The sequence below is a fragment of the Podarcis melisellensis genome (assembly GCF_964234715.1).
Source record: "Podarcis melisellensis genome assembly, chromosome: 9".
Classification (NCBI taxonomy): domain Eukaryota; kingdom Metazoa; phylum Chordata; class Lepidosauria; order Squamata; family Lacertidae; genus Podarcis; species Podarcis melisellensis.
The window spans coordinates 18,627,461-18,641,292 of NC_138541.1; the positions used below are offsets into that span (position 1 = coordinate 18,627,461).

The window sequence follows — 13,832 nt, forward strand, 5'->3', positions numbered from 1 at the left end:
AGTCTTGTCTGAATTTATTTAAGGGGGAGGTTTAAAGGTCCAAACACGCAAACTACTTTCTCTCTCAGCACAGCCCTCCAACCTGCAAATGAGATCTAACAGAGACTGACACTGCAGGGTTTGCTGCAATCTTTTGTGGCTGCTTGGGTGGATGACCTTTGGCATACTTGTACCTAAGCCCAGCACCATTAAAATCTTGGATTTCACAATTTGTATTGTCATCTCTCTATTCTGCCCTGTCATATCAGTATGAGTAGAAAGAGACTCACTGTCTCTCTGTGTGTCTTTTTTCTTTTCCTCTTATTTCTTTGTAGCTACTTGATTCTAAACTCCCTTCCCACCTGGTTGTCTTTCCCCCACCTTCAGCCAGTCTCCATTTTCGATTCCTCCTGCCTTGGGGTTCCCATAATGCTCAACCCTCCTGATTTAAGTAGAGTATCCCAGCTTCTGATTGGATCCCGGAATGTCCCATCAGCTGACTCACGCACAGAGGGTGCCGTAACAATGATGTAGAACAGTGAGAGAGAGATGGGGATGGCAAAATTTTAGTGCAGCACGGGACACCACTGAAATTTGAAAGCCCAAGGTCCACCACTGAAAGTCAGGTGGTAATTTCAACAGAGGTGGACTGCAGTGAAGCTACAGATCCATGACATAAAATAATAATAATAATAATAATAATAATAATAATAATAATAATAATAATAATAATAATATATTCCTCTGAAGTTGATAAAATACTTCATGGTGTGAACTGATCTGTTTCCCCCCCTACTCATAAAGGTAAAGGGACCCTTGAGTAATAGGTCCAGTCGTGACCGACTCTGGGGTTGAGGTGCTCATCTCGCTTTATTGGCCGAGGGAGCCAGCGTACAGCTTCCGGGTCATGTGGCCAGCATGACTAAGCCGCTTCTGGCAAACCAGAGCAGCACACAGAAACACCGTTTACCTTCCCGCCAGAGTGGTACCTATTTATCTACTTGCACTATGCTTTCGAACTGCTTGGTTGGCAGGAGCAGGGACCGAGCAACGGGAGCTCACCCTGTCGCCGGGATTCGAACCGCCGACCTTCTGATCCGAACACACAATTGCTTTTCCTTCAAGTAACCACAGGGGTCCAACAATGAGGTCTAGGGAGGAAGTAGCTCTTTATTTGGAGATGCTTGCTCACTCTTGATCCAAAGTTCTCTCCACAACAGGTTATTTTTTTTATTATTCGGACTATGCACTGGGTCATCCCTACAGTTTTCATTTTATTAACTCCACAGTTATCTCTTTCTACGCAATCCTGATACACTGGTTTTTCTAAACTGTTGATGTTTAATGCACATGAAAATATGGCACATGTGGAGGTAAATAAATGAACTCTTCCGGATGGCAGATGGCCAGACTTTTAATGTGCCTTACAACGCAGACAGTGGCTGAGGCCTAACTAAAGCTATTACAATAATTATTAAATTATTGTAAGGGCTCCAGCTAGAAGAGGTTGTGTACTTGGGAGGCCTTTTTTAATAACAGCAGTTCTAAATTTTTACTACAGCTAGTTTTATTTTCCAATTCGGTCTTGCTGTCTCCCTCTCCCTCCCTCCCTCTCCCTCCTCTCTTTGAAGGCACGCTGACTTAATGACTATTCATCCTTTCACGTTAGGGGGAAAATACTAACTACAGAATAAGAGAGTGTGTGTACTGGCAAGATCATTAGTCTGAATAAATGTGACACCCAAGTTGCACCAGAAATACCACAGTTAGCGGTAAGCAGAAACTACAGCTTTGGGTGAAAAATACTATAATTATTAGGGTTTGAGGGGCGGAGGGGCTCAAGGAAACCTCCACAGTTTTTATCCGCAAAGAAATCAATAGCAGTTCTGACTGCCTCTTTACACAGGAGTAGGGCTAGGTGAATGAAAGAGCTTATTGATTTGCCTGAGTGATGTTACTGTAGCAAATAATGGACTGGAAGAGAAAAGGCTTGTAGATACAAAGCAATGTTTTTTAGGACATCTGTATTTATTTATGCAGCTACATATCCCTGGCTGTGTATAAGAGGATTAACTTCTTCTATATGTGTATTCTATCACAAGTACATTCCAGATGGCTAATATCTTCCATTCACTATTACTACTACTTGGCCCAACATTACTCACCTAGCTTGTATCTGAGGAAGAATCTGAATGCAAAGCCAGTATCGTGAATTGGACCAAGTCATGAAAGTTTCCACCCTACGGCTAATAATATAGGTTTGTATCCAATAGCATAAAAAACAATATACTATCTACATAATAATGACATTCCTATAGGGCTCTTATTCTTCAGTCACATAAAAATCTCCCCCCTCCAAAATATTTCTGCTTAAATGACTCTGCACGCACACAAAGATGACACACACCTGTCTAAATATAATCTGGCAGTAAAGCTCTGCTGGAAATGAAGGAGATATATTTCCGTGCTAATTTGTCATAATGGTCCATTCACACCAGCAGAGTTATATGTACATTATCTCTTCTATCTCCAAGACATACTGTCAGGAAATTAAGTTAAGAATAGATATTCCCCTGCCCCCCACTCAGTATTACAAAAATATGCTTCTTTCTAAAGTCATAAGCTTCTTGCCTCCTTCCCATACACTGATGAACTGGAGACAACCTTGCAAGATGGCTGACAAGAACAGATATTGTCAGATAAATATCACATGGAATTATTTTTTGTTACTTTTGAGGTAACGTGAACCAAAAAGGAAGGGAAGGGGAAAGCATCACCCTAAAGTCTTTGCAGTGCTTCAAAAGCCTTCACGATCTATTTGAACAGTGGTTATATTTGGGCAGAAAAAGTTAATGTGTGTTGCCCATAGGCAATGATCATTCTTATTATACCATTGGCCCAATGAAAACTGTCCATTGTATACATCCTATCAGTACAATCCTATGCATGTTTATTTGGAAGCTTGTTCAAAAGGTTTTGACTCCTAAATATGTGAGCCTATCAGTGTACATTTACTTTGGAAGGGTTGTAGCTCAGTCATAAGGCATGCACACTGCATGTTGAAGGGTTCCAGATTCAATCCCTGGTATATCCAGTTTGTGCTGGGAATATTCCCTGCCTGAAATCCTGGAGAGCTGCTGGCTGTCAGTATGAAGAATCATGAGTTAGATCAGGGTTTCTCAAATTTGGGTCTCCAGCTGTTTTTTTTGGGGGGGGTACTATAATTCCCATCATCCCTGACCACTGGTCCTGCTAGCTAGGGATGATGGAAGTTGTAGTCCAACAACAGCTGGAGACCCAAGTTTGGGAAACCCTGAGCTAGATGGAGCTGGTCTCACTTGGTGTACGGCGGGTTCTTGGATTCCTATTTGGAAGAAAATCCCACTTCGTTCAATGAGGCTTAATCCCTCATAAGTGTGCTGAGGATTGTAGCCTAAATGAATATGTCACGAAACAAGTATTTAGGAACAGGAGCCAACAGAAATCTAGTACCATGAACCACAGTCTTTCCTTTAAAAAAATCCTCATGCAGGACTAGACCCACACCAATCCCATAGAGGTATACACTAAGCAGAAACTAGCACTTATCTAGCAAGGTTGGGAACTTTAGCCCAGCCAGTGCCTGAAGGCACTTCCAGGCTGAGATTTATTCAGGTTGCAGTTGCACTCAAGACCTAGAAGACACAGAAGAACTTTGCCAAGTCTCATACTGAAGCTTGCAAGTCCAAATCCCAGGAGGGAGAAATTAAGGTGAGGGGGAAATCAGTACAGGTGGCAGAATAAATAAAAAATATATTTGAAGGATTTGCTGTTAAAACCCTCATGCAATTGTGCACTTTTTTTTTAAAGGAAGCATGGCCTCCCATGCTTAGCAAGCTTCAGTCAAAATTCTTCCCAAATGGAGCACAGAGCAAGGCTTTTTTCTGAAACTTCTGCCAAATGTTTTAAATGCAGGATTGTGGGTTTCCCACCCACCGCTGTGTTGTCATAAAGTGGAGGGTCCTTTTTGGATCCACTCCAGCAATATAGTATGATAATATTGAATCTTTAATTGTTTTCAATTGTTTCAGTGGGTTTCTTTCTTCTACAAATCACAATGCCAGTGTAGCTGCATTCATGTACTTCTACTTACTCTGCATACACAGGCCATCTGTGCAGTTCTTGGACTGTAAGACAAGGCCTTCACAGTCTTTTCCCCCGTTCTTTGGTGCTGGGGCCATGCATTCCCTCCTGCGCCAGTGGGTACACTCTGTTCCGCAGGTAGACCATTTACTCCACGGTGTCCACCTTCCATCTACTGTTCCAGAAAAAAGTAAAAAAATAATAATAAATCAATCAATTTTGAAGGGGAGAGAGGCAAGAGGTAGAGATGTAAATAAAGACTTGTTTATAAAGTCTTTTTTTAAAAAACAAAACAAAACCCAGATGTGAATCTTCTGTGCATGAAGAGTGGTACAACATTTGAGAAAGCCGATATCTTATTTATCCGAAATACAGATCATGCAATATCAATGATATTTATTTTAGTCTGAAAATACTCTGAAGCCTATATTAAAGGGCTTCGTTTCAAGTCTGTTTCTGGACCATTTGCCTTATTTGTTTAAGGAACAGCCTAGATTGTGGGGGTGCCATGCTGTAATGAAGTCTTACAGTGATCTGACATTAAATTCATATTGCTCAAGGACAGCAAATTCCACCCAGAAAGCTGCTAGCGTATGTACATATGCAGCCCTTTCTATTCGGCTACTAACACCCTGATTCAGTGGACACTTCCAGATTCCCACTATTTGTTGGGTGGGATTTAATGCATCCCAGAAAATTCAGGTTGTGCAAACTCGGGTTGTACAGCAAACCCTCTTCCAAATAAAAATCTGTAATTTTTACAGCAAAGAAAGTGAAGGAAAATGTGGTGGGATAAGAATTGCTTGACACCGTGACATATAGCATCACTGCAAACAAATAGGAGGAAATCTAACAGCTAACATTGCATAACACCTCCACAAACTTTGTGCGAACATAAATCATGTTTAACATCCAATATGAAGCGTATATGGAAGCAATCAGTGACTCTGATGCGGTCACTGACTTCATGATAAGATTGAGCCCAACTATCCACAGTGATGACTTTCTGCTTTAACAAATGCTTGTAGTATGAGAAGCAGCAGTCTAATAGCAAGCTGCTGGGCTAACACCCTCATCATTAGAGTTTGTGTCACTCATTAGATTTAATAATCCTGATTAGCTGCACCATAATTCTCACCTGCCACCCCATCCAAACACACAAGATTTGAGCACAGATGCAGAAGTGACACTAAATTTCGGACCCTCCTTGACCCCAAAACACTGTTGCCCTTAGGCTGTTTCCTCTGCCAAACATGCTCTCTGTTTCTTTTGCATACTTGGACAACATCAGCAGTATCACAAGCAACTGAAGCACATAGGGAGATGAGAAGTTGGACACTTGCCCTCTCTTTGTCCATCATCTTAGAGCCCTGCATAGCAGTGCACTAGGGAGAGAGACACAGTGGTCTTTGAGATTTGTAGTATTCCAAGTGCTATTGCTTAGGTTACTACAACTATCAAGGGCCAGAAAGTCATGGTGAAAGATGGCCTCCCATTTCTACACATACTACTGCTGTTCATGTTGTCACTGGCCAGGTGTGTGTGTGTGTTTGCTGGGTCTGATGGAAAAAGGTAGGTTGGGTCATTTTCAGAGACTTGAGTTTGTTCAGAAAATTATCCAAGTTCTTTCTTTGTGTTTATTTTGTTTTGCAGAGGTGGGGGTGGAACCTCAGATTATTTCAAAATCAATCCCAAATGAGATGTGGAGAGTTTACCAGTCTCTATTTATTCATTATGTTCTTTACTAGTCAATCTATAGATTGCTTACTATAAAAAAATCTTCAGGCAGTTTACAAAAACAAAATATCTAAAATATGCTTTAAAACAAAATATATTGACAAGTATTCAAAAATATCAAATTTCTAGTCTCAAGTCTTTGAGCAAGGTGACCAAAATGTAGCAAGAAGGGGGGAAAGTTCCCCTACGAATGCCCTTGTTTGTCCTGGCAGGTAAAAAAGTCTTCACCCAAGAGCTTAAAATATTGTTTTCAGCTTTACTGCTCAGAATCCTTTTATATACTTAAATTCCAGTTTACTTCCAGAGATTTCAACAGAGCTAAGAGTTAAGTCTCTTAAGATTTTGAGCTTTGAAATGTTACGTAAATTGCAAATTACAAAGAACAGAGATGGTGGGTAAGCTTTGTGCAATAATTGGAATGAACCTACTGCTGTTTGCACACCATTCTGTGCATTTATATAACAGAATGAAACATTTACCCACTAAAAGGGAGGGGAGGGGGGGCAAGAAAACAGTTATCTCCCAAAAGCTTGATGCTAGAAGAACAAGATGGAAACAAAATATACAGAAGTGGACCCATCAGTTATATTTGACATACCTGGACACAATGTGGTACAAGCTATTTTCTGCAAACTTTGGCCTTCACAGAAGGCACCTCCATTGAGTGGAGCAGGGTTGGTACAGGTTCTTGTGCGCTTCTGGGAGCCTTTTCCACAACGGCTGTTGCAGACAGACCACTCAGTCCAGGTTGACCATCCTCCATTGACTGAGAAGACAGAGAAATAGAGAAGGCTCAAAGGCAGGGTATATAAGTCAATGAACACTGAGATTTCACAGGAATCCTAATGCTTTTACTATTTCATGTACTGTGTTGGCCTCTTTATTAAGCCAGGTATGGTGAATGTTGGAGCTTAATCGCTTTAGTTATCTATACACATGAACTGGTGCTTCTTAAAAGCCTAAGCTCTTCACTCTTATGTATTGCATGCAATTTCCCTTTTGGTTTCCAACAGCCTGCCAAAATCCTCAGTTAAGTGCACTACAATTAGGGTAGTGATTCAACTGATCTTTATTTCCATCCCAGCTGATATGTGGAACACTGGCACACAATTTATGAATTCTAATTAAATGAATCAGCAAATGCAAATGAGTAATGTATCCCTCCCCTAGTAGATGTACCAACCCCAATTACAAAATTCCTTTTCTAAGGGAGCATTAATTCACAACTCTATCAGTTAACTTTTCTCCCCCTTTCCCATTTTAAACAGCGTTTATATGGCATGCCACTAAAATGCACCCTTCCCAGAGATAGATGGACTTCCAGACTGCTCTGATGAAGCTCACAATTGCTAGGAGTAAGGGACTGTGCTATACTGTTTTAACTGCTTTATCTGTTTTATTTTTATTATCTTGCCTGGTCCCAGGCAAAAATAATCCTCTTCTTGCAGAGCTTTGGCTAATTAAACAATCTGTGGCCTTTAAAACTGTGTATGTCGGGGTTGTGTGTGTATTGTTTTAGTTTATTATTATGGAATATATTTTTACGTTTTCATATTGTAAACTGCCCTGTGATCTTCGGATGAAGAGTAATATAGAAATTTAATAATTAGTATAATAATAATAATGCTTACCACGTGACAACAGCCTGTTGAGAATTCTGCAGGTTGTCCTGCCTTGAGGCAGAGAAAGCTGATAATGAATGCAACCACATAGACAGAAAAGGTGCTCTTAGTCACCTCTCTTTCTCTTTATAAGTTCTTTATCTCCCTTTATCTCTTCCCTAGAAAGCCTTCAGATTTCTCAACAGCAGAACGCCAGGCTGCTCTCACATGTTGAATGTAATATGGGGTCTAGGCTCTAATTCTTGCAGGCCAAAGGCAGTATTGACTGCATATTCCCACTGGTTCCGTTTTTATGCCTTGGTAATGAAATGTGAAAAAAAACAAGGCATGGGACGTCAGCATTCCACAGTAACAAGAAGAACTAATTTCTTCAGCTCACTGTGTTTTGATTAAAAATGAGAATGTAAGAAGACTCCTTCTGGATCAGACCAAAACCTACCTAGCCTAGCCTTTGATTTGCACAGTTGCCAACCAGCTTCCCATGGGAAGCCTGCAAGCAGAGTATGAGCACCATCACACTCTCCCCACTCATGTTCTCCAGCAACTGGTTTTCAGATGCACAGAGCCTCTGATACTGGGAATAACTGATATCCAGAGTGACTAGCAAACAAAAACACCATTCTCTACATGCTCTGTTGGAAAACAAAAATAGCTCAGTGGACCTTTGCTCTACTCATTCCTGCCTATCCTCCTTTGCAGCATGCCGTAGGTCAAGGGTAGAGAGCATAAGGCCCTCTAAATGTTGCTGAACTTAGCCTCCAACAACCTTGACCACTGGCTTCTGTATAGGATTGAATGGTTGCTTTCCTTAATTCACTGACAGTCTTTGTCATAGAGGTGTGAGCTCATGCAAAAAGTATCTTAGGTAGGCTTATCGGGTTTTCAACTCCAATCCCCTATTCCTCACAGCATTTCAGCAACAGGTGACGAAGTTCCACCTACCTAGTCAAACTCTTTGTGTTTGGAAAGAATAATTATATATAGTGTGTGCTGAGCCTTGCTTCTGTTCCTGCGTGCTATTGTGCTCTCCAGCTGAACTATGCTGTGTGCGTCTGTTGGGCCTCCTTTGTATCACAAATACTGCTAATTAGCTGTATTCAACCATTTTCCTCACAGAAAGAGGAATGAAAAGCCCTCACTGTGACTTCACTGAGACAACTGCTTACAATTAAGCGAAACTGCTGCCCTACCTGCAAAATAAAAGTTTTAGCATAATTTGTCTTGTAATTAAACTGATTGTGATAAAAGCAACAAGGATCATCTATGGTACCATTAGAGCTAGGTTTTATCCTCACAATACTTTTCTCACTTTAGTAGACAACAAAGGACAGTTTATACGTACATTGTTCCAGGCACAAGGAGCCCACTGGGAAACTTCTATGTGGTATGGCAGTTCTGCACTGGGGGCATTATATGTAGGGATGCTTAATAAGTGGATTGCATAGATGGATTTGCCTGGATTTTGTGACGAAGCAGAAAGACTTCATGATTTAGAGGATCAGTGCAGCTTTATGACAACACTACCATAGCTAGTGCAGTGAAATTTGAGATGCTGAAACATTTGCCAATTGTCCACATGCTTTGTGTTTGGGGAGGAGGGGAAGAGGGCAAGAACCTTTGTGATTTATCCCATTCCATGCAGTGCTAGTCCAAAAAATAGTTGGTGACAAGGTCTATAGACCAGTTTGGGTCATTTGATTTCTCCATCAAGTACATTCTTTGTTTGGGCAAGTGGCTATTGGAGAAGAGATATCCATTGTGTTCTGCTAGTGTTTTAATGACATTTGATTGCTTTTCAGGATAACTAATTCAAACTGTTTTAATGGCTCACTAGTGTCATTGTTTTTATGGTTATCTTTGTTTAATCTGCAGATTTTGTTATTTACTGCTGTTGTTTTAATGCTATTGATTAGCTTAGTCACCTTTAGTCATTTGCAAAAAGGCAAAATAAAAATCCCTAAATACACATACACACATGTCCCCCTTGTCCAAGAAGGTCTTTCCAAGAGATATACATTTTAGATGACAGCCATGTGATCATATGCATATTCTGCTTGCCAGGTCCTGGAGAGAAATAGCCAACTGGATGGTACAACTCACTGTATTAATTTGGTAGATCAAGCTGTAGTTTCATAGTGAGGCAAAACCATTTCCCCTTACCATAAACAATGACAGCAGCAGTCGTGCTCTTCCTCTTGGCCACAATGTTTTTGGCAACACAAGTATAATTGGCTGTGTCAGAGAGGCGTGCCTGCTTTATGATCAGGTTGTGGTCAATAGTGATGTAAAAATTTCGGTCTTCAACGGGATCAATCACCTCTTCATTTTTCAGCCACTCTACCTGTTGAGATTCACAGGGAAGGTCAGCAGCCCCTACCATAAATAGCATGCAGTGGGGTTTTTAAAAATTAATATCTATATCAGAATACTAGAAATGTAGGAGGCTGTTCTACTGAATCAAAAAACTGGTCCATCTAACTCAGTACAGTATTGTCTACATACAGGGCCACCAAGAGACAGCAACAGATGGCAGTCTGAGCTTTTGCATATATAAATGTAAGTCAATAGGCCTCCTGAAAAGGAAAATATGAAGCAAAATGTGTAGGGGAACTACTGCATTCCTACCCTGCCCTTTGGCAATACTCTTAGAGTGCCTAGCAATAAAAATGTACAATACAGATAGAATCAAAGAACGTTACAATAAATGATGCATCTTGGCTGAGTGTGCTCACAATGCTATGGGCTTGCAAATCTGCCTCACTCACATATTACATTTGTAGACATAAACCCAAAGGATTTTACAAGCAAAACATCTTGTGTTCAGATGTAAAAACAAGGATAATGTGTGCATAGATTCTACTATATATGCTACAAGCATATTAGCCACAGTTGCAACTTAACACTCCTAATTTTTATACAAACATTTAAAAAAATGTTTGTAGACAAACAGAGGGAAATAGTTAAAAATATAGACATGCGTTCTCTAGCCATACAATATTCCATTCATTTCCACTCCAGAGAAGCACCCCATTCTCCCAGAGCTGCCTGAGGTAAGCTAGTCTAGCATAACTTGGCTGAACATTCAGTGGCTTATTTGCTTTTGAACTGAGCATGCTTTAGAGACCCAGGATGGATCAAAGCAGTGCCTTCATGTCACTGGATCATTGGAATTTGTGCCCAGCAATTTAATGAAACGAAGAAAAACGGAAATATGCTTTAGAGACTCTGGCCAACCCAATGGAACACAGAAGGGTCTCACTACTAATAAAGACCCGGTTTGTCCTGACAAACATCCCCTTTACCCTAAACCATTTGAACATCTGCCCAAGGAGACTGGAAGCCAACGAAGCCTGCTCCATCTTATTTCAGTCACAGAAAACACTATGAGCATATAGGGAGTAAGCCTCTCCCGTTTTCAGTAACACAAAGCTTGATTCATTCCTTGCTAGAACTAGTTAAGTCCCACCAAAGGAATGATTACTCCAAGGCAGGGATATCCATATTTGAACCGAGTGTTCCATGTTATCCTATAAATGATCGTTTGGTGTGAATGTGCAAAGCCCTGTCCATAGGTAGGCATGCACATCACCTGCAATCCTCACCACTATGGTGCCTAAAGGCAGCTGAGTAGGCTTAAGAGGTGTAGAAGAGGCTAGTTAGAGACTCAGCAGATGGTGACAGAACTGCTTCCTCTTTCTGACATCTGCACCCAAGGCAACTACCTCCCTCTGCCTAGTGATAGGGTGGGGTGTCTAACTGGATTTAATGAAATTGACTTCTATATAACAAACCTATCTATGATCCTTATTTGTTAAAGAAGGGTGATACTTAGTTCTTGTTGTTGTTTACATACTTGTAGTAACAAAGTACAAGGAAACCAAAATACTTTGCCCACTTTGCTGCAAAAATCATACCAATATAATGACAGTGCTTTTCAAATATGGAAACTAAATACAGAGAAGCAAACACTGATGATGTAACCCAATACATATCTACTTCGAAATAAGTCCTACAGAGTTTGATGGGGCTTACGCCCAAGTAAATGAGTACGAGTACAAAATGAAGTACAGTAAAACCAAATACTGCCCATTGCAGATGTAATAATACAGGAAAACTGGCTCAAGGTATGTTGAGAGCCCAGATAACGTAAGCACAGCTGCAGAAAGCCACAAGAAAGACAAGATGGAGTTGAGATATGGGGCAGAGTCACATAAAAGAAGATGATTGGAAAAACCTCTCTAATGATGTTTGCCATTTTCTCCTGTACCTTAGGCTAACTTCCCTCCTATGGTTCCATCTCTTTCATAATGTTTCTCAAAATCAAGCCTTGCTATGCCTTCTTCATCAGAGCTCTGTTATAATTTCTTCTAAAATGCTGGATACACACTCAGAGGATGAAAATTCAAACCATTTGCCAATGTTTTATGTATATAATTTATCATAAAAGACAGGATATTGCATTTTAAGCTCCTTGGGGCTTTGACCAAAACCACCAGATCTACTCGTAGGGCCTTTAAAAAATGTGAGAGTTATAATGCCACTGGTAATAGTACTATATAAGGCAAACAACAATTGCTCCAGATAGAAAATGCACATTGCAATTACCTCAGGAAAATGAAGGACAATTTGCAATAAAAAGTCCTGCTTCATCTATATTTTCACATATTTCAGTAATTTAGGAGCTCCATATTACTATAGTCCTATGCTTTATGCTTCTTTACATCAGACACCCCTGTGATGTCGTCAGATTTATATCCTCTAATTTTGGTGTGAATTGAAGCTTCTGTTCTAACAGAACAGTTGTGCCATGGATAAAGGATTAAGGCCCTACTTACTCAATACCATGGAGCCAATCTGGACCAGGGCCCTCCACAGCTGCTATTTTTAAAAAGAAGGTTATTGCAACTGATATATATGCAAATAACACATCTGCTTGTGAATCCAGGTCTTCTCACTCTGATAGCAGCTAGTGGATTTCTTTATCCCTACTGTCCTCGTTTGCATGTAACACTGAGCTAAACTATGGCTTAGTATGAATGAAAATATGGCAGCTGTTTTGGTCCTTTCCTGGCCATTGTGCTGCTGTGCCAAGCCATGGTTTAACTTACAATGTTTCCTGAATTCATGTTTATGGTTTAACTCTCCAAGACAAATTTTGAGCTGTAAACCATAGGACACACAGCTCACAGTCTGGAAGAGAATATATGGAACATGAGCCAGGGTTTGGATGCAACACTAACACAAGCCATAACTTAACTTAGTGCAATGCAACCACATAACAACCACAGGAGCAAAGCAGCCACAAACTGCCCTCTAGGAGCTCACACATTTTCTTGTTTGCAGTTAGCCAATCATGGCTCACACAAAAGGAAACTGAAGAGAGTTTGGATTTGATATCCTGCTTTATCACAACCCTAAGGAGTCTCAAAGCGGCTATCAATCTCCTTTCCCTTCCTCCCCTACAACAAACACTCTGTGAGGTGAGTGAGGCTGAGAGGCCTCAGAGAAGTGTGACTGGCCCAAGGTCACCCAGCAGCTGCATGTGGAGGAGCGGGGACGCGAACCCGGTTCACCAGATTACGAGTCCACTGCTCTTAACCACTACACCACACTCACTACATCACACTGAAGGAGCATTGAAAGTGAGCAAAACATTAACGTATCTCTCAACCATGCCAAAATTTCATGCTAAAAGATGCATATATATTCTCTCACCCTCCTCACCTACATCTGCAATATGGGAACAATTAGCCCACAAAGGCTAGAGCACCTTTCATGCACAGTGATAACATAACAGATAAGTCACTGAAGCTCCTTTGCTTTTTTGATGCACACCATTGCCCATAAAGAAGCAGCTGTGATACCCACAGGGTCCCAACAACCTAACACCATAAATACTACAGTGCTGTAGCAGAATTTTCACTGTAACAAAACACCTGGATAATTCTTCCAATATGTCAGCCTAAGGAAAATGTGATTGCATGCAACTTCATGCCCTCCCTGTGTGTGAACACACACACACACACACACACACACAGTATTGCTAAAGCATGTGCAAGGCTTTCATGACACTGCATTCATAGGGAAGAAATGTACAATCCACTGTGGCAGCAATTTAGAGCACTATGCACCTTGTAGTTCCTGCTTTCTCTCGCTCACTCTCTCCTACTCCCTGGTGGGAGACAGATGTGTTGTCTCTAATTATTCACTGATTGGCATCGGAAGATATATTAACATAATTGGCACATTTGTTCTAATTAACTGAGGGAACCTGCCACATGTCACCCAACATGAAATGTGAGACCAACAGCCATCAGCATGGGAGAAAAACCCACAATTGTCACAAGGGCTCCCTTGCATGGCCCTAATCAG

The 13,832-nt window shown here is 40.9% G+C and overlaps 1 protein-coding gene across 3 annotated transcripts in view; it reads right to left on the bottom strand.

Annotated features, from left to right (window-relative positions):
* The window catches only part of UNC5C (unc-5 netrin receptor C), a 303,622-nt gene that overhangs the window by 48,792 nt on the left and 240,998 nt on the right, over positions 1 to 13,832 (bottom strand). For 2 of the 3 annotated variants that reach the window (XM_081924881.1, XM_081924879.1), the window contains exons 5-7: positions 9,621 to 9,801; positions 6,437 to 6,604; positions 4,112 to 4,276 (exon numbers count right to left, since the gene is read on the bottom strand). In XM_081924881.1, the coding sequence (XP_081781007.1) occupies positions 4,112 to 4,276; positions 6,437 to 6,604; positions 9,621 to 9,801 (514 nt within the window). The remainder of the gene's footprint in view (positions 1 to 4,111; positions 4,277 to 6,436; positions 6,605 to 9,620; positions 9,802 to 13,832) is intronic. The other variant, XM_081924880.1, reaches the window with a different exon arrangement.